This window comes from Dasypus novemcinctus, chromosome 13 (genome assembly GCF_030445035.2).
Source record: "Dasypus novemcinctus isolate mDasNov1 chromosome 13, mDasNov1.1.hap2, whole genome shotgun sequence".
Classification (NCBI taxonomy): domain Eukaryota; kingdom Metazoa; phylum Chordata; class Mammalia; order Cingulata; family Dasypodidae; genus Dasypus; species Dasypus novemcinctus.
The window spans coordinates 25,128,707-25,147,073 of record NC_080685.1 but is presented as its reverse complement, the minus strand read 5'-3'; the positions used below and the strand labels follow the sequence as shown (position 1 = coordinate 25,147,073).

At 41.4% G+C, this 18,367-nt stretch overlaps 1 protein-coding gene across 10 annotated transcripts in view; it reads left to right on the top strand.

Annotated features, from left to right (window-relative positions):
• ARNT (aryl hydrocarbon receptor nuclear translocator) overlaps positions 1–18,367 on the top strand; it is a 179,209-nt gene that overhangs the window by 68,842 nt on the left and 92,000 nt on the right. For 2 of the 10 annotated variants that reach the window (XM_071207419.1, XM_058275322.2), the window contains exon 1: positions 2,900–3,067. The exons of 6 other annotated variants lie outside the window; for them this stretch is intronic. Coding sequence is in view for 2 of the 4 variants with exons in the window: in XM_058275323.2 (XP_058131306.1) it covers positions 3,043–3,067 (25 nt within the window). In the remaining 2 variants the exon portion in view is untranslated. Of the gene's footprint in view, positions 1–2,747; positions 3,068–18,367 lie in introns of those variants that run through there. 2 more of the 10 variants (XM_058275323.2, XM_058275321.1) reach the window with 2 other exon arrangements.

The window sequence follows — 18,367 nt, the reverse complement described above, 5'->3', positions numbered from 1 at the left end:
AAATCCTGAGATTTTGTTCTTAACATTAAAAATCATGGGAAAACGGACTTTCGCCCAGTGGTTAGGGCGTCCGTCTACCATATGGGAGGTCCGCGGTTCAAACCCTGGGCCTCCTTGACCCGTGTGGAGCTGGCCATGCGCAGTGCTGATGCGCGCAAGGAGTGCCGTGCCACGCAAGGGTGTCCCCCGCGTGGGGGAGCCCCACGCGCAAGGAGTGTGCCCGTGAGGAAAGTTGCCCAGCGCGAAAGAAGGTGCAGCCTGCCCAGGAATGGCGCCGCCCACACTTCCCGTGCGGCTGACGACAACAGAAGCGGACAAAGAAACAAGACGCAGCAAAAAGACACAGAGAACAGACAACGGGGGTGGGGCGGGGGGGGGAGATTAAATAAATAAATAAATCTTTAAAAAAAAAAAGAATGGCGCCGCACACTTGGAGAGCTGATGCAGCAAGATGACAACAAAAAAGAGACACAGATTTCCGGTGCCGCTCACAAGACTATAAGCGGACACAGAAGAACACACAGTGAATGGGCACAGAAAGCAGACAGCTGAGGGGGGGGGGGAGCAGGAAGGGGAGAGAAATAAAAATAAATAAATCTTTAAAAAATTCTTAAAAAATGACTTGAGGGGAGCGGATGTGGCTCAAGTGGTTGAGTGCCTACTTCCCACATGGGAAGGTCCCAGGTTTAGTACTTGGTGCCTCCTAAAAACAAAAACATAAACAAGCAAACAAATGAAAAAACCATCTCAGGGGAACTGATGTAGCTCAGTGGTTGAACATCAGCTTCCCACATACATGGTCCTGGGTTCAATCCCCGGTACCTTAAAAAAAACACAAAAAAAGCCCTGAAAGTTTTGATGGCTTTAAGGTGAAACAGGCATGGGATAAATGGATTGTTGGCCCAATAAAATAATTTTTTGATATTCATAGTTGTACTTCCCCCCCTTTTTTTTTCTGGCTGCCTGGATGAATTTACCACATTAGAAGCCACATAACTCACTGTCGATATGTGCACTTTATTTAATAGCTACCTTTACCATATAATTCTGAATTTTGAAATACCTGTTACTTTTCATCACTACTTTTTTAAAAAAAAATTATTTATTTATTTATCCCCCCTCCCTGCCCGTTGTATGCTTTCTGTGTCCATTTGCTGTGTGTTCTTCTGTGTCCACTTGCATTCTTGTCAGTGGAACTGGGAATCTGTGTCTCTTTGTTGCATCATCTTGCTGTGTCACCTCTCTGTGTGTGCGGCGCCACTTCTGGGCGGGCTGTGCTTTTTTCTCATGGGGCTGCTCTCCTTGAGGGCACACTCCTTCTGCGTGGCGCTCCCCTACAGGGACGCCCTTGTGTGGCATGGCACTCCTTGTGCTCATCAGCATTGCACGTGGGCCAGCTCACCATATGGGCCAGGAGGCCCTGGCTTTGAACCCTGGACCTCCTATGTGGTAGGCAGATGCTCTATCAGTTGAGCAAAACCCACTTCCCTCATCACTACTTTTTATGCTTCAATGTACATCTTTGAGTGGATACTTTTTTTGCATGTGAGTTGGAAATACACTACAATAAAATGGTTACAAAGAAAAATGAAATTTTAACAAATGCAAACAATAGCATGGAAATAATGTTTCCTTGGCTAAGAGAACTGTTAACTAAATGTTAGCTGAGACAATTGTATTATTAATGTAATTCTTGTAGTACATATACAACCTCTAAGAATGCAAACATGCTCAACAGCATAACGGGATTTCTGTTAAAATTTCAGTTAAGTTTATATTAAACATTTTATGAAAGGTACCTCATGATTGGTTGTTTTTCTCAGAGAGTTCCAAACCATTTGGGCTTCTGGATGAGTCTTCCAGGGCACAACAGAAATTCAGGGACCAGAGAGAGAGAAGCTAACTTTGTGAATGGTAGGTTATAGTGCTAAAACAAGAGGCTGGGGTTTGGACTGAACAGGGAGTCAGACTTTTTCAGTGTGCTTCCCACACTATTACTTAAAAGCTGGGTGTCTCTTGCTTAATCTCTTTGCCTCAGTTTCCTTATCTGCAAAAGGGAAATAATAGTAGAAACTACCTCACAGTGTTATGAGGATTAAGAGTAAATACAAATAAAGCACTTTGGACAGCGTCTGGCCCTTTGGAAGTGTCCAGTGCTTCCTATTTTTAGATAATAAATCTGTGCAGTCCTCATTTTATCTCTTCCCTACTAAAAACCCGTCACCATGTCCCTCTTACTGACCAAAGGAAATGTTTCCTCACTCTTAATCAGAAATACCTTCTTCATATAGCCTCCTCTTTTGGCTGTCGGTATCTCCTTTGACCGTAAGCGCCCAGATCTTATGTTATCAATTCCATAGCAGTCATTCAAAAACTAGTGGTTTTTTTTTGTTGAGAAAGTACCAGAGTTTGAACCCAGGACTTAGAACATGGGAAGCAGGCGCTCTACCACTGAGCTACACCAGCTCCCCAAACTCTAGTTATTGAACTTATTTCACCAGGGACAAAGATCCTGAAAGAGGAAAAAACATTAGAAAGTGTTATAAATCACCATGTGAGATTCAAGCACCTAAAGAGAAGTTACAAAATAGTCTGCAGAGCGATTACTCAGGCGATTCACCATTATCAGAGTCTGCGACGGTTTATTAGTAAAATCCCCATCTTAATTGCTGTTCACTGACGTCACTTGGTCATTGGCCTCTGACGCAAAAGAGGCGGGATTAGGAAGACAGCTGGAGCCCTTCCACGCCCTTCCTCCGCTGGACGCGCCGGCTCAGTGACCAGCACCACCCCTGGTGGGTGAGGCTTTCCCATTGGTCAGTTTCCCCGGCAAGGCGGGCCTGGAGGGCGGAGCCTTCCCGTCTAGAGGCTGAGGCTGGTGGGGTTGGCTAGCGCCGCCATCTTGAATTCCGTGGTAGCGGTGGCGGCCGTACGGCGCCGCGTCTGGGGAGTGGCTCTCTCCTCCCCCTCCCTTCAGGCTCGGTGGCGGACGCTCCTCCCACTGGGGAGGGGGGTGCCTCAGTGGCGGTGGCATCTACGGCCATGGCGGCGACTGCTGCTAACCCCGGTGAGGAGACGGAGGATTGGGGCTTGGGGTGCCTTTAGAGGGAGAGGGGCCGAAGGGGCCGGCGACTGAGGAGACCCGGGGCTGAGGGGCCAAGGCTGGGGATGGGGTTGCAGGGAAGGGCGGGGGAGGCAGGGGGCCGTGGGGGAGGGGAGTGACGGGGGTGGGGCCCAACCCTGGGAAACTGCGGAGCCCTGCGGCGGGGTAAGGAGCTGGCGGGGGAGCCGAGGGCTCCTGCCCCGCGCCCGGCCCGCGTCCGCCCCGGCGGCGGCGCTCTGGGTGTGCTGTGGTCCTCTCTACCCCAGCTGCCGGCTGGCACTTCTCGCTGCCTGCGAATAACTGTGGGCGGAGTGGCTTCGTTGACTTCGAGAGTAGTTGGGGCTCGTAAACACCGCACCACGTTGCTCTTGAGCTGAGGTGTTACTTTCCAAACATTTCAGCTTTTAGATTTAATTAAAACTTAAAAGTTCCTAGAATAGACAGTTTCTCTCGGCTGTACTGCCCCTCCCCCCCGGCCACTTACTGAAATTTAGGTTTGGGTTTTAAAAGGTGCCTCCGTCTAGTGTCTTGAGCTGCTGAGGGCAGAAGTTTGTGTAATGGTTGTGATTCACGATACATCTTGCCAATAGCAAGCTTTTAGAACCCCAGGTTTAAATCTTGTTAGGTGTGAGTCAGTCAAGGCAATTCCCATTCTCTCTGAAAAGTTTAGTTTCATGCCTTTTCTCAGTGAACATCTCTTCAAAAGGGGAGCCTGAACATTTAAAAAAAAATCTAGCCAATCATGTCTAAGAAGAGATGGAGTGGGCTGTAGCGCTGCTCTCAGTTGTCTTTCCTCTATATTACAGTTATTTCTTCTAAGGAAGTATTTCATTTTAGGGCTTCTACTTTATCTTGCTGACCTTGGACATTCTGCGAACTGAAATCTAGTCTTTTGCAGAAATCCCTATCTTTGATCGCCTTAAAAAAGCACGGTGGGACATATCTTGAAAATACGACAGGGGCAGGGTTTCACTGCTGTGCTCTATGTTGAAATTTGAATTGGATTTTTTTCATGGGTCTGAAAGGCAGCGTTATTTTGCAATATCCAGAGTTGATTATCATCACAACTGAATCACTGAAATTTACCGTTTGTTCCTTCAAGTGGCTCAGAATGGAGCAAATTTAAGATTAATTTGGTACATGTGAATATGAATACTATATTTTTTTAAAGGAAAGGGCGATAGAATTAATGGCTAAAGTTCTATTGCAGGAGGTGCTGTGCTGGGATAAATTGGAATGATGCTTATTATTATTGCAAATCTGACCTTGTGGTAAAATAACCTCTGTATGAACTAAGTAGTAAATAAACAAGATTTTAAACTGATCCACACATTGCAAAATACTTAACCCTAGTCAAATTACAAAGCATTTACTCTTATTAAGAGGTAGCCTAGGTAAACAAGTTTTAGTGTATATGTCAGAAACTTTTTTCCAGCTGTGTGGGTGGGGTTACTTTATTTTATTTTTTGAACAGCAGTAACCAGAATGACAGTCTTTTGGCCACATATTCATTAGCTGATTAATATCAGCCTAAATCTGTGAGCAAAAAATAGCATTATTTGTGCAGAATCATTGCTAATGAAACAGTTGATTATTTATTGTCCTTTTTCTGCCTCTTTCTAATTTTTTTTTTTTTTAACTTTTCTAGGAGGTACCAGGGATTGAACCCAGGACCTTTTATATGTGAAGCAGGTGCTCTACCACTGAGCTACACTTGCTTCCTCTTTCTGAAATTTTAGCTTTCTTTTTTGATGTTGAAAAATTCTTCCATCTCTTCCAAGTTGCTGATACCACATTCAAAACTGAATAATTAAATCAGGTTGTATATTTTCTTCCTTCATTTCTCCCTTTCCCCCTTATATCAAAAGGAAGAAATCATAGATAGGTTGTGGACTTTAGTAGTCTGTTGAATTCTGGAAAATGAGGTCTGTGAATGGAGTGACACGGAGTGAACATGTACTGTGTAGAAAGTAAATGGGTTTCAGGTCAGAATTCTTTGCTTTGTGGTTAAGCCTTCTTTCCTTCGAGCCATTTTAGGGACCAGGGACATCATACTTGTTTCTTTGAGTTTTTGTTCTACTTTGTCTTTTTGCTGGAATAGTAATTAAGTTCCCTATAGCTCTTGTTATTTTTGTCTTCACTTATGTTTGCAAAGGATTTTTGTTATAACATTTCACAGTTCCTTTGAAGCTTCACTTAAATCTTTAGGGTTAATAACAGTGTTTGATCATTTTAATTATACTTAGAATATGAATTTTTTTCTCTTTTCTTTTTTTTTCTTTTTTTCTTTTTTTAGGAGGTATCAGGGATTGAACCCAGGACCTCGTATGTTGGGAAGCAGGGACTCAACCGTTGAGTTATATCTGCTCTCCTAGAGTATGATTTAGAAGCTACTGATGACCCTTCAGTATCTTCCCCGAAGACATGGCTGTTCTGCATTTTTCACCATTTCCTAATACGGTGCTAGATCAAAAGAAGAGTGTGACATGGTTTCTAGTCTCTACTCTCTACAAGTTGTGTTGAAGTAATAGATGTAATGTGATGATACCTTTTTCTTATATGTATTTATAATTCTTCATATTTTATCATATTTCACTAATTCTGCTTACCAGTTGGAAGTAGAAGTGAGTGGGTAGGTGGTCCGTTATGTCATAGGTTATCTCTTGTGTATGGATTACTATTTTGAGAAACCCTTTTTAAATTGGTTGTGTGATTTGTAATTCATTAGTTAAAGGAACTCATCAGGAAGAGATTATGTATTTGATTTACAGTTCAGTGTTTAAGCCAGTGAAATGAATAATTTCCTCCCTTGATTCTGGTGTTATAAGCAGAGACCTCTTTTTGTGCTATTAGGTACATTTGGATCTGTTTTTAAGAATGAATGGAGAGGGAAGTGGATTTGGCTTAACTGATAGAGAGTCTGCATAAGACTCTGTGATAAGCTGGTCCATGCAAGGAGTGCTGTGCTGCACAGGGGTGTCCCCCATGTAGGGGAGCCCCATGTGCAAGGAGTGCACCCCTCAAGGAGAGCCTCCCTGCATGAAAAAAAAAGCGCAGCCTGCCCAGGAGTGGCACCACACACGGAGAGGTGATGCAGCAAGATGACGCAACAAAAAGAGACACAGCTTCCCAGTGCTGCTGACAAGAATGCAAGTGGACACAGAACACAGCGAATGGACACAGAGAGCAGACAATGGGGGGCGGGGGAAGAGAAATAAATAAAAAATAAATCTTTAAAAAAAAGAATGAATGGAGAATGTTGGTAGAAGGCAAAGGAAGGAACACTGTTTGGGTTTGTAAGGTTGATATTTCAGAAAAATTTTTCTTTTCATATAATGTTCACCTATATAAATTATAGTTTTAAACGTATTAATTAAACAAAATTCTTACCCATTCTTTTTTTTTTAGGAGGTCCTGGGGATTGAATCCAGGACCTTTTACATGAGCAGGTGCTCAACCACTGAGCTACCTTGCTCCCCTTACTCATTACTTTTTTTTTTTTTTTAAAGATTTATTATTTATTTATTTAATTCCCCTCCCCTCCCCGGGTTGTCTGTTTTTCTGTGTCTTTTTGCTGCGTCTTGTTTCTTTGTCCGCTTCTGTTGTCGTCACTGTTGTCGTCAGCGGCACGGGAAGTGTGGGCGGCGCCATTCCTGGGCAGGCTGCTCCCTCCTTCGCGCTGGGCGGCTCTCCTTATGGGTGCACTCCTTGCGCGTGGGGCTCCCCTACGCGGGGGACACCCTTGTGTGGCACGGGACTCCTTGCGCGAATCAGCACTGCGCATGGGCCAGCTCCACGTGGTCAAGGAGGCCCGGGGCTTGAACCGCGGGCCTCCCATGTGGTAGACGGACGCCCTAACCACTGGGCCAAAGTCCGTTTCCCCCATTACTTTTATTTATCTTTTTTAGTTATGGGAATATAGGAATTTATGCAATGTAATTTCTCTTTCTTACATTTTCTCTATTTTGAAACTAAGTTCTTTCTAATCTATCTTGCTTGTATTCAAGAACCCAGAGAAAGACAAAATTTTCAATATTAAGACGTCAAGATAGTTTTAAAATTATATTTTATTGCAAAGACTTTTTAAAAAAAGTATTTTTATTTTACTAATTCAGCAGTTGAAATTCAATTAACATTTTAAAAAAGAAACCTCAATCTGTATACTTCTTATGCAGTGAGATTTCTGTTACCAACCTGAATCTTCTCTTTTCCATTTTCTTAGAAATTAAGAAATCCTTCTCCATTCTGGGAACTCCCATTTTCTTGTCTTTTTTTTTTTTTTTTAAAGATTTATTTATTTATTTATTTCTCTCCCTTTCTCCCCCCACCCCGGTTGTTTGCCCTCTGTGTCTTATTTGCTGCTGCTTCTTTGTCTGCTTCTTTTTTTGCGAGCGGCACGGGAATCTTATGTTTCTTTTTGTTGCGTCAACTTGTTGTGTCAGCTCTCCGTGTGTGCGGCACCATTCCTGGGCAGGCTGTACTTTCTCTCGTGCTGGGCGGCTCTCCTTACGGGGTACACTCTTTGCACATGGGGCTCCCTTACCCGGGGGACACCCCTGCGTGGCATGGCACTCCTTGCGCGCATCAGCACTGTGCATGGGCCAGCTCCACACGGGTCAAGGAGGCCCAGGGTTTCAGCCGCGGACCTCCCTTGTTGTAGACGGATGCCCTAACCACTGGGCCAAGTCCGCCGCCTTTCTTGTCATTTTGAAATAGTAGTCTCTCAGTTTAGGGTTTTTTCTTTTAATTTATTGATTAAAAAAAAATAACCCATCATTTTACCCATATATTTAATAGAAATCATAATCTAATAAGAATTTCTATTTGATAAAGGAAGAGGCATTTTCAGAAAATTTTTTCATTATGTTTTCACCAAGGTGATAATTTCAAAACACAGCTGTATATTCCAGTTATAATTTTGTATAATTTTGGTTGATGAAGGTTTAATACCACTCTTGGGCAGCCAGGAGGGAACCATTGCTTAGAGAGGTAAATGCAAGGTGCTGGAAGAGGAGCTGAAAGAATGCTAAAGTTCCTAAAATCTTTTCTATAATTTCCCACATTCCATCATAGTTCTGTTTTTTCAACTCTTTAAATAGAAGAGTTTCTTGGTCAACCGGGCAGTGGAGCTGAAGGAGCAAATTAGCACCTGGGAGATGTTCTAAGTAGGGGTCCAGGCTCCAAGTACTTTTGGGGAGGTTTCCTGGATTAATAGTAGGAACCCATATCCTGGGCCTGTTGGCTCTTTAAATAAATTTTAAGGTTCTTACTGAAATCTTTCTCTGTGATCTTCACACCTCAGATTCGGACAGAGTAGTCTGGTTAGATTAATGAACTGTTTTGATGAACCTCTCCTTGAAAGTTGACTTTAGTTGTATTGCTTCTTTTTTCTCACTTAATGTTCCTTCTTTGTCCCTTTTAGCTGCTTATTTTCTTTTTCTTGTTTGGTATTATTCAACTTTTCTATTCTCATTCCTGGGGCTAGAACTCTTAACTAATTATTAGCAAACCAATTACTTCCTTCATTTCTACCTATTGGTCCACTGGACCTGCCTTCCTACCTGCTTGCCTTCCTGTGCCAATCAAACGTTTATTCCATTCTTTCCATTTAATTTTTTATATCTTTTTTTTGGAGAATTTTCAATGACCCAAATTTTTCATTCCTAGCTTCCCACATAAGCTTCTTTTCTGTAATTTCATCTATTTAAAGGATATCTCTATTTGGATAATATTTGGATAATGTTTAACATTGTGTGTATATATATATATACGCTCACTAATATATTCTACAAATCTACCACCCTTCTCAATGTTTTTGTATCTTTTGTGATGATTAGTTTTTTCATTTTCTCAGGATAAGCAACCACATACTTTTTATGTATTTATCTGGTTAGTTATCCCATCTTATTTGCTCTTCTTTTGCCTTAAAATATTATATAGTTGTGTGTGTGTCTGTGCATATCTATGTATCAGAAGTATACATGTATATATTTAAAGACACATAGTTTCACAAGGTTTGTTATGAAAAACAGCAGACCTCAATCCTTTGATTTCTTTCTCCCGTGATAACGATTTTTATCTCTTAACAGAGCTTTTGTTTTTTACTTTCTTGTTTCTAAATAACAAGTCTGTTTTGCTATGTCTTGATTTTTCAGTCTGTGGCATTAACTCTTAGTTAAACTCCTGTGAAGTTGAGGACTTAGATTTGTTTTTTCCCTTCTGCCTACCATATACCTATCCCTTCTACTTTCCTATTTTTTCAATATACTTGTACAGATATGTGGTCAGATGGGTTTTCATTGTTTACACAATGTACTTATATAAATATTCTTCATACCTAAGCATGTACTAAGATTTTTTAATGGATAACATTTTTTTCTAGCATTTGTTTTATTGTGGTAAAAAATACGTACCATAAAACCATTTTAACCATTTTTAAGTGTATCGTTTTTTCCAACTTTCACATTATTTCCAGAACATTTGCATCATCCCAAACAGAAATTGTACCCTTAAGCAAGCAATAATTCTTAGTTCTCCCATCTTTTTGTGATCACTATTCTGCTTTCTGTCTATATGAATTGCCTGTTCTAGATACTTCATGTAAGTGGAATCATACAATATTTGTCCTTTTGTGTCTGGCTTATTTCACTTAGCATAATGTTTTCAGGGTTCATCCATGTATCAGAACTACATTCACTTTTATGGCTAAAAAATCTTCCATTGTATGTATATACTGCATTTTGTTTATGCATTCATCTGTTGGCAGATATTTTGAGTTGTTTCTACTTTTAGGCTGTTGTGAAAAATGCTGCTATGAACATTGGCATACACATATCCTTTTGAGTCCCTGGTTTCTTTTTTTTTTTAATTTCTCTCCCCTTCCCTCCCCCCCCCCCCAGTTGTCTGCTCTCTGTGTCCATTCACTGTGTGTTCTTCTGTGACCTCTTCTACCTTATCAGCGGCACCAGGAATCTGTTTCTTTTTTTTTTTTTTAAAGATTTATTTATTTATTTCTCTCCCCCTCCCCCTGCCCCAGTTGTCTGTTCTCTGTGTCCATTCGTTGTGCGCTCTTCCTTATCCGCCTCTGTTGTTGTCAGCGGCATGGGAATCCGTGTTTCCTTCTGCCACGTCATCTTGCTGCATCAGCTCTCCGTGTGTGCGGCGCCATTCCTGTGCAGGCTGAATTTTCTTTTGCGCTGGGCAGCTCTCCTTACGGGGCGCACTCCTTGCGCTTGGGGCTCCCCTATGCGGGGGACACCCCTGCGTGGCATGGCACTCCTTCCGCGCATCAGCACTGCACATGGGCCAGCTGCACACGGGTCAAGGAGGCCCGGGGTTTGAACCGCGGACCTCCCATGTGGTAGACGGATGTCCTAACCACTGGGCCAAGTCCGCTTCCCCTGTGTTTCTTTTTGTTGTGTCATCTTGTTGTGTCAGCTCTCCATGTATGTGGCACCATTCCTGGGCAGGCTGCACTTTCTTTCACACTGGGTGGCTCTCCTTACGGGTCGCACTCCTTGCGTGTGGGGCTCCCCTATGTGGGGGACACCCTCTGTGTGGCAGGGCACTCTGCGCGCATTTGCGCTGCGCATGGGCCAGCTCCATGCGGGTCAAGGACGCCTGGGGTTTGAACCGCAGACCTCCCATGTGTTAGGCGGATGCCCTATCCATTGGGCCAAGTCTGCTTCCTGAGTCCCTGATTTCAATACTGTTTGCCAGGTTATATAGAATTCTATATTTTCTGAGGAATAGCCAAACTGTGTTTTCCACAGTGGCTGTACCATTTTACATTCCCACCAGCAGTGCATGAGGATTCCAATTTTTCCACGTTCACCTTAACACTTGTTATTTTTCGCTTTTTAATAATAGCCATCCATGTTTTTATGAAGTGGTATCTTTTTGTGCTTTTGATTTGCATTTCTCTAATGGCAAATGATGTTGCATTTCTTTTTATGTGCTTATTCGCTGTTTATATATCTTCTACTTATTGACTATATATCTTCTTTGGAGGAATGTTCATTCCAATCCTTGGCCCATTTTTAAATTGGGTTGTATGTCTTTTTGTTGTTAAATTGTAGGAGTTCTTTATATTCTGGATATTAAACTCATAGCAGATACACGATATACAAATATTTTCTCCCATTCTGTATGCTGTCTTTTTTGCTTTCTTACTACTGTTCTTTGATGTACAAAAGTTTTTAATTTTGAGGAAGTCCATTTTATCTTATTTTTTAAAATTTTATTTATTCATTTTTAAAAAGAATTACATTAAAAAAATATGAGGTCCCCATTCACCCCCACCACCCCCACCCAAATTATTTTTTTTTTAAGATTTATTTTTTATTTATTTCTGTTCCCTTCCCCCTGCCCCGTTGTCTGCTCTCTGTGTCTATTCGCTATGTGTTCTTCTGTGTCTGCTTCTAGCCTTATCAGCAGCACCGGGAATCTGTGTTTCCTTTTGTTGCGTCATTTTGTTGTGTCACCTCTCCTTGTGTGCGGCACCATTCTGGGCAGGCTGCACTGTCTTTTGCGCTGGGCGGCTCTCCTTAATAGGGCACACTCCTTGTGCGTGGGACTTCCCTAAGCGGGGGCACCTCTGCATGGCAGAGCACTTCTTGCGCGCATCAGCACTGCCCATGGGCTAGCTCAAGGAGGCCCGGGGTTTGAACCATGTACTTCCCATGTGGTAGGCGGACGCCCTATACATTGGGCCAAGTCCGCTTCCCCATTTTATCTTATTTTTTTCTTTTGTTGCTTGTGGTTTTGATGTAAAATCTAAAAATCCATTGCCTACTACAAAGTCCTGAAGATATTTCCCTATGTTTTCTGGTAAGAAATTTGTAATATTAATGCTTCTATTTAGGTTGTTGATCCATTTTGAATTAATTTTTGTATTGAGTGAGAGGTAGGGGTCCACAATCGTTCTTTTCCATGTGGATTTCCAGTTGTCTTAGCACCATTTGTTGGACCTACTATTATTTTCCCATTGAATGAACTTGACACTCTTGCCAAAAATAAACTAGCCATAGATGTGTGTATTTATCTCTGTATCCTCAATTCGTTCTACCCATTTATATGTCTGTCCTTATGCTACACTGTTTTACTTGTAGCTTTGTAATTAGTTTTGAATTTGGGAAGTGTGAGTCCTCCAACTTTGTTGTTCTTTTTTCAAGACTGTTTTGGCTCTTTAGGGCCCCTTGTAAAATTCCACATGAATTTGAGGGTAAGCATTTCCGTTTCTGCAAAAAAATGCTGCTGGAATTTTGATAGTGATTGCATTGAATCCGTAGATTGCTTTGGTTAGTATTGACATCGTTAAAACAATATTAAGTCTTCCAGTTCATGAACACCAATATCTTTCCATTTATTTAGGTCTTCTTTCTTTTCTTTCTACAATGTTTTTTAGTTTTCTTGGTAAAAATCTTTCACCTCCTTGATTAAATTTATTCCCAGGTGTTTTATTCTTTTACATGCTATTGTAAATGGTATTTCTCCTTACTTTTTCAGATTGTTCATTATTGGTATGTAGGAGCACAACTGATTTTTTTAAAAACTATTTTTTATTGCAGTAAAATATATATAACATAAAAATAATTTTAACCATTTTAAGTGTACAATTCTTTGACATTAAATACACTGACAGTACTGTGTAACTTTCACCACTATCTCTTTCCAGACTATTTTCATCATCCTAAACAACAATTCATACTCATTGAGCAATAACTCTCCTTTCTCTTGCCACCCCTAGTCAACATTGTTTTCTTTCCGTCTCTATGACTTCACTTGTACTAAGTATTTCATATAAGAGAAATCATACAATATTTGTCCTTTTGAGTCTGGCTTATTTTAGTCAACATGATGCCTTCAAAGTTCATCATGTAGTGTGTACCAGCACTTCTTTTTACAGCTGTATAATATTCCATGTATGGATCGATATACTGCATTTTGTTTATCTTCCATCTATTGATGGACACTTCCTTCCATCTTTTGGCTGTTGCATTGAACATTGTTGTACAATATTTGTCCAAATCCCTTTTGTGTGTATAACTAGGAGTAGATGGATGGGTCACATGGTAATTCTATGTTTAATTTTCTGAGGAACTGCCAAACTATTTTCCAAAGTGGCGGCACCATTTTACCTTCCAACTGACAATGTATGGGGGTTCCTATTTCTCTACATCCATACTAATGCTTGTTATTTTTATTTTAAAAAATAAATGGCCATCTAGTACATGTGAAGTGGTATCTTATTGTAGTTTTAGTTTGCATTCTTCTAATGGCTGATGATTTTGAATATCTTTTCACGTACTTTTTGGTCATTTGAATATCATCTTTGGAGAAATATCTATTCAGATCTTTGACCCATGTTTTAATCGGGTTTATAAGTTGTAGGAGTTCTTTATATATTCTGGACATTAAACCCTTATCAGATATTTCTCTCCCATTCTGTAGACTGACTTTTCACTTTCTTGCTAGTATCCTTTGATTTACAAATGTTCGTAAATTTTTTTTAAGATTTATTTATTTATGTCACTCCCTCCTCCCCCTAGTTGTCTGCTCTTTGTGTCCATTCGCTATGTTTTTCTGTGTCTGCTTGTATTCTTGTCAGTGGCACTGGGAATCTGTCTCTTTCTGTTGCGTCATCTTGCTGCGTCATCTCTCCGTGTGTGCAGTGCCACTCCTGGGCAGGCTGCACTTTTTTCGCACAGGGCGGCTCTCCTTACGGGGTGCACTCCTTGCGCTTGGGGCTCCCGTGTACAGGGGACACCCCTGCATGGCACGGCACTCCTTGCGTGCCTCAGCACTGCGCGTGGGCCAGCTCATCACACGGGTCAGGAGGCCCTGGGTTTGAACCCTGGACCTCCCATGTGATAGGCAGATACTCTATCATTTGAGCCAAATCCACTTCCCTGTTTTTAATTTTGATGACGCCCCGTTTATCTTTTTTTCCTTTTGTTTCCTGTGCTTTTGGTATAATATCTAAAAACCTATTGCCTGCTACCAGGACCTGGAGATATTACCCTATGTTTTCTTATAAGAGTTTTATAGTATTAGCTCTTATCTTTAGGTCTTTGACCCATTTGGAATTAATTTTTGTTTATAGTGAGAGGTAGGGATCCACATTTATTCTTTTGCTTATGGATTTCCAGTTGTCCTGGCAACAGAAAAAACTGTTCTTTCCCCATGGAATGAGCCTGGCACCTTTGTAAAAAGAAAAGTTAACTGGCCATAGACATGCGTGTTTAACTGTGGGCTCTGAATGTCATTTCATTCTTCTGTATGTCTATCCTTATGCCAGTACTACACTTTTAATTACTGAAGTTTTGTATTAAGTTTTGAAATTGGGGAATGTAAGTCTCTCCAACTCTGTTCTTTTTCAAAGACTGTTTTGGCTCTTTGTGGCGCCTTGCAATTCTATATGAATTTGAAGATCAGCTTTTCTGTTTCTGCAAAGAAGCTACTGGAATTTTGATAGGGATTGCATTGAATTTGTAAATTGCTTCAAGCATGGTTGGCATCTTAATATTAACTCTTCCATCCATAAACATGGGGTGTCTTTCATTTACTTAGGTCTTCTTTAATTTCCTTCAGCAATATTTCATAGTTTTCATTGTACACATCTTTCACCTCCTTGGTTTAATTTATTTCTAGGTATTTTGTTCTTTTAGATGCTATTGTAAATAGAATTGTTTCCTTGATTTCCTTTTCAGATTGTTTATCAGTGGTTTTATTAGTCAGTCAAAGGGGTGCTGATGCAAAGTACCAGAAATCTGTTGACTTTTATAAAGGGTATTTATTTAGGGTAAAAGCTTACAGTTACAAGGTCCTAAAGAGTCCGACTCAGGGTACCATAAGAAGTACTTTCTTGGGCGGTGGAGTTGGTCCAGTGTTAAGGGCGTCCGTCTACCACATGAGAAGTACATGGTTCAAACCCCGGGCCTCCTTGACCCGTGTGGAGCTGGCCCATGCGCAGTGCTGATGCGCGCAAGGAGTGCCCTGCCACGCAGGAGTGTCCCCCGTGTAGGGGAGCCCCACGCGCAAGGAGTACGCCCCATAAGGAGAGCCGCCCAGCGCAAAATAAAGTGCAGCCTGCCCAGGAATGATGCCGCACACACGGAGAACTGACACAACAAGATGACGCAACAAAAAGAAACACAGATTCCCGTGCCGCTGACAACAACAGAAGCGGACAAAGAAGATGCAGCAAATAGACACAGAGAACAGACAGGCGGGGGGGTGTGGGGGGGAGAGAAATAAATTAATAAATCTTAAAAAAAAAAAAAAGTTCTTTCTCACCTAAATCAGTTGCCGTGTGTTGAAGTAAGATGGCAGACCTGGTCTTTCCTTCTTCCTCTTAAGGCTGTATGGACCAAGCTTCTGATTTCAGCTGTAGGCCAACATAGGGTTTGTTTCTTCCTGGGTTTCCTCAGCTCAGCTTCTCTGATCCTTTAGCTGCAAGCTATCAGGAAAGTGACTCATCTTTCTTTCTGGGGCCACAGGATCAAAGTTCTCACCTCTGCCATATGTATGGAGTGCTCTCTCTTTTCTGTGTATCTTCTTCTGTGTGTCTTCTTGAGTGCGTATCTGTTTAAATAGCCCACCAAGGAAGCAGGGACTTAAACTGAGTTATACCTTACTGATGTGGTCGAATCAAAGCCCAAATCTTAACATAATTTAATCAAAGACATCTCAGCTGAATCTAATACAATCAAAGGGTATCATGCCCAGAGGAATAGACCAGTTTACAAACATAATCTCTCTTTTTAGAATTCATAAATAATATCAAACTGCCACATTGGTAACCCCACTGACATCTGTGTGTTTTTCTTGTATCATATAACTTAGGATTCTGATTGCCAGTATTTTGTTGAATATTTTTGTATCTATGTGCATAAGGGGCATTGTCTGTAATTTTTTTTTTTTTTGTGCTGTATTTGCTGGCGTTGATACCAGGATTATACTGGCTTTATAGACTGAGTTAGGAAATAATCCTTCCTTTTCTATATTTTGGAAGAGTTTGAGAAGTGGCGTTAAGTATTCTTTGAATGTTTGGTAGAATTTGGCAGTGAAATTACCTGGTCCTTGACATTTCTTTGTTGGGAGGTTTTTGATTATGGATTCAATCTCTAATTGTTATAGGTTTGTTCACATTTTATATTTTTTCTGGCGTCATATTAGATAATTTTTATGTTTTTAAGAATTGGTCTATTTCATCTAGGTTTTCTAATTTATTAGCATATAATTGTTTGTAGTACCCTCTTAAAATTTTTTTTATTCCTCTGAGGTTGGTAGTAATCATTCCTGATTTTCATTTGTGTCCCCTCTCTCATTTTCTTCGTAAGTGTATGGCTGAAGGTTTGCCAATTTTATTGATCTTCTCAAAAAACCAATTTTTGATTTGTTGATTCTTCTATTTTTCTATTTCCTGTTTCATTTATATTTGCTCTAATATTTACTGTTTTCTTCCTTTTACTAACTTTGGGTTTCGTTTATTCTTCTAGTTTCTTTTTTTTTCGCTAAGATTTATTTTTTATTTATTTTTCTCCCCTTCCCTCCTTGCCTCCCAGTTGTTTGCTCTCTGTGTCCATTTGCTGTGTGTTCTTCTGGGTCTGCTTTTAGTCTTGTCAGCGGCACTAGGAATCTGTGTCTCTCTTTGCTGCGTCATCTTGCTGCATCAGCTCTCCGTGTGTGTGGCCCCACTCCTGGGCAGGCTGCACTTTTTTCGTGCTGGGTGGCTCTCCTTACAGGGCACACTCCTTGGGCATTGGGTTCCCCTATGTGGGGGACACCCCTGTATGGCACGGTACTCCTTGTGCGTATCAGCACTGCGCGTGGGCCAGCTCCACCACACTGGTCAGGAGGCCCTGGGTTTGAAACTTGGACCTCCCATGTGGTAGGCGGATGCTCTGTTCATTGAGCCAAATCTGCTTCCCTAGTTTCTTTTTTTTTTTTTTTTAAAGATTTATTTATTTATTTCTCTCCCCTTCCCCCCCAACCCCAGTTGTCTGTTCTCTGTGTCTATTTTGCTGTGTCTTCTTTGTCTGCTTCTGTTGTTGTGAGTGGCACTGGAATCTGTGTTTCTTTTTGTTGCATCATCTTGTTGTATCAGCTCTCTGTGTGGGCAGTGCCATTCCTGGGCAGGCTGCACTTTCTTTCGTGCTGGGTGACTCTTCTTACGGGGCGCATTCCTTGCACGTGGGGCTCCCCTACGTGGGGGACACCCTTGCGTGGCATGGCACTCCTTGTGTGCATCAGCACTGTGCATGGGCCAGCTCCACACGGGTCAAGGAGTCCCGGGTTTGAACCCATGTGGTAGATGGACGCCCTAACTGCTGGGCCAAATCTGCTGCCTTCCCTAGTTTCTTAAGGTATGAATTTTAAGTTACTGATTTCTGATGTCTTTTTTGTTTTTTTTTTTTATCATTGGCATTTAGAGCTATAAATTTCCCTCTGAGCACTGCCTTCACTGCATCTTCCTCTTTTTTTTATGTTGCGTTTTAATTTTTGTTTGTCTCAACATATTTCCTAATTATCTCTCGTGATTTCTTCTTTGACCCTTGGTTGTTTAAGAATGTGCTGTTTAATTTCCACAAATTTATAAATTTTCCTATTTTCCTTTGATTATGGATTTCTAGTTTTATTCTGATACTATGTTTTTTTTCCCTAATAAAGCCAAACTCTATATTCATGGAAATATGGAATTCAAAAGAGGATACTATGGGAAAAATATATACAAGATTATACAACCCAAGGCTTCCTGTACTTTTGAAAACATAATTTAATGGAATTAGTATGTCTCACATTATGTTCTGAGAAGGTACTTTATATGACTTCAGTATTTATACATTTATTAAGATTTGCTTTGTGGCCTAACATGGTTTATTCTGGAAAGTGTTCTATGTGCACTGGAGAAAAATATATATTCTGCTGTGATTTTTTGTCCATTTGCTGTGTTCTTCTGTGACCGCTTCTGTCCTTATCAGCGGCACTGGGAATCTGTGTTTCTTTTTGATGCGTCATCTTGTTCTTGTTGTGTCAGCTTTCCGTGTGTGTGGCGCCATTCTTGGGCAGACTGCACTTTCTTTCACGCTGGGCGGCTCTCCTTATGGGGCGCGCTCCTTGTGTGTGGGGCTCCCCTACACGGGGGACACTCCTGCGTGGCACGGCACTCCTTGCATGCATCAGCACTGCACGTGGGCCAGCTCCACAGGGGTCAAGGAGGCCCGGGGTTTGAACCGCGGACCTGCCATGTGGTAGGTGTAC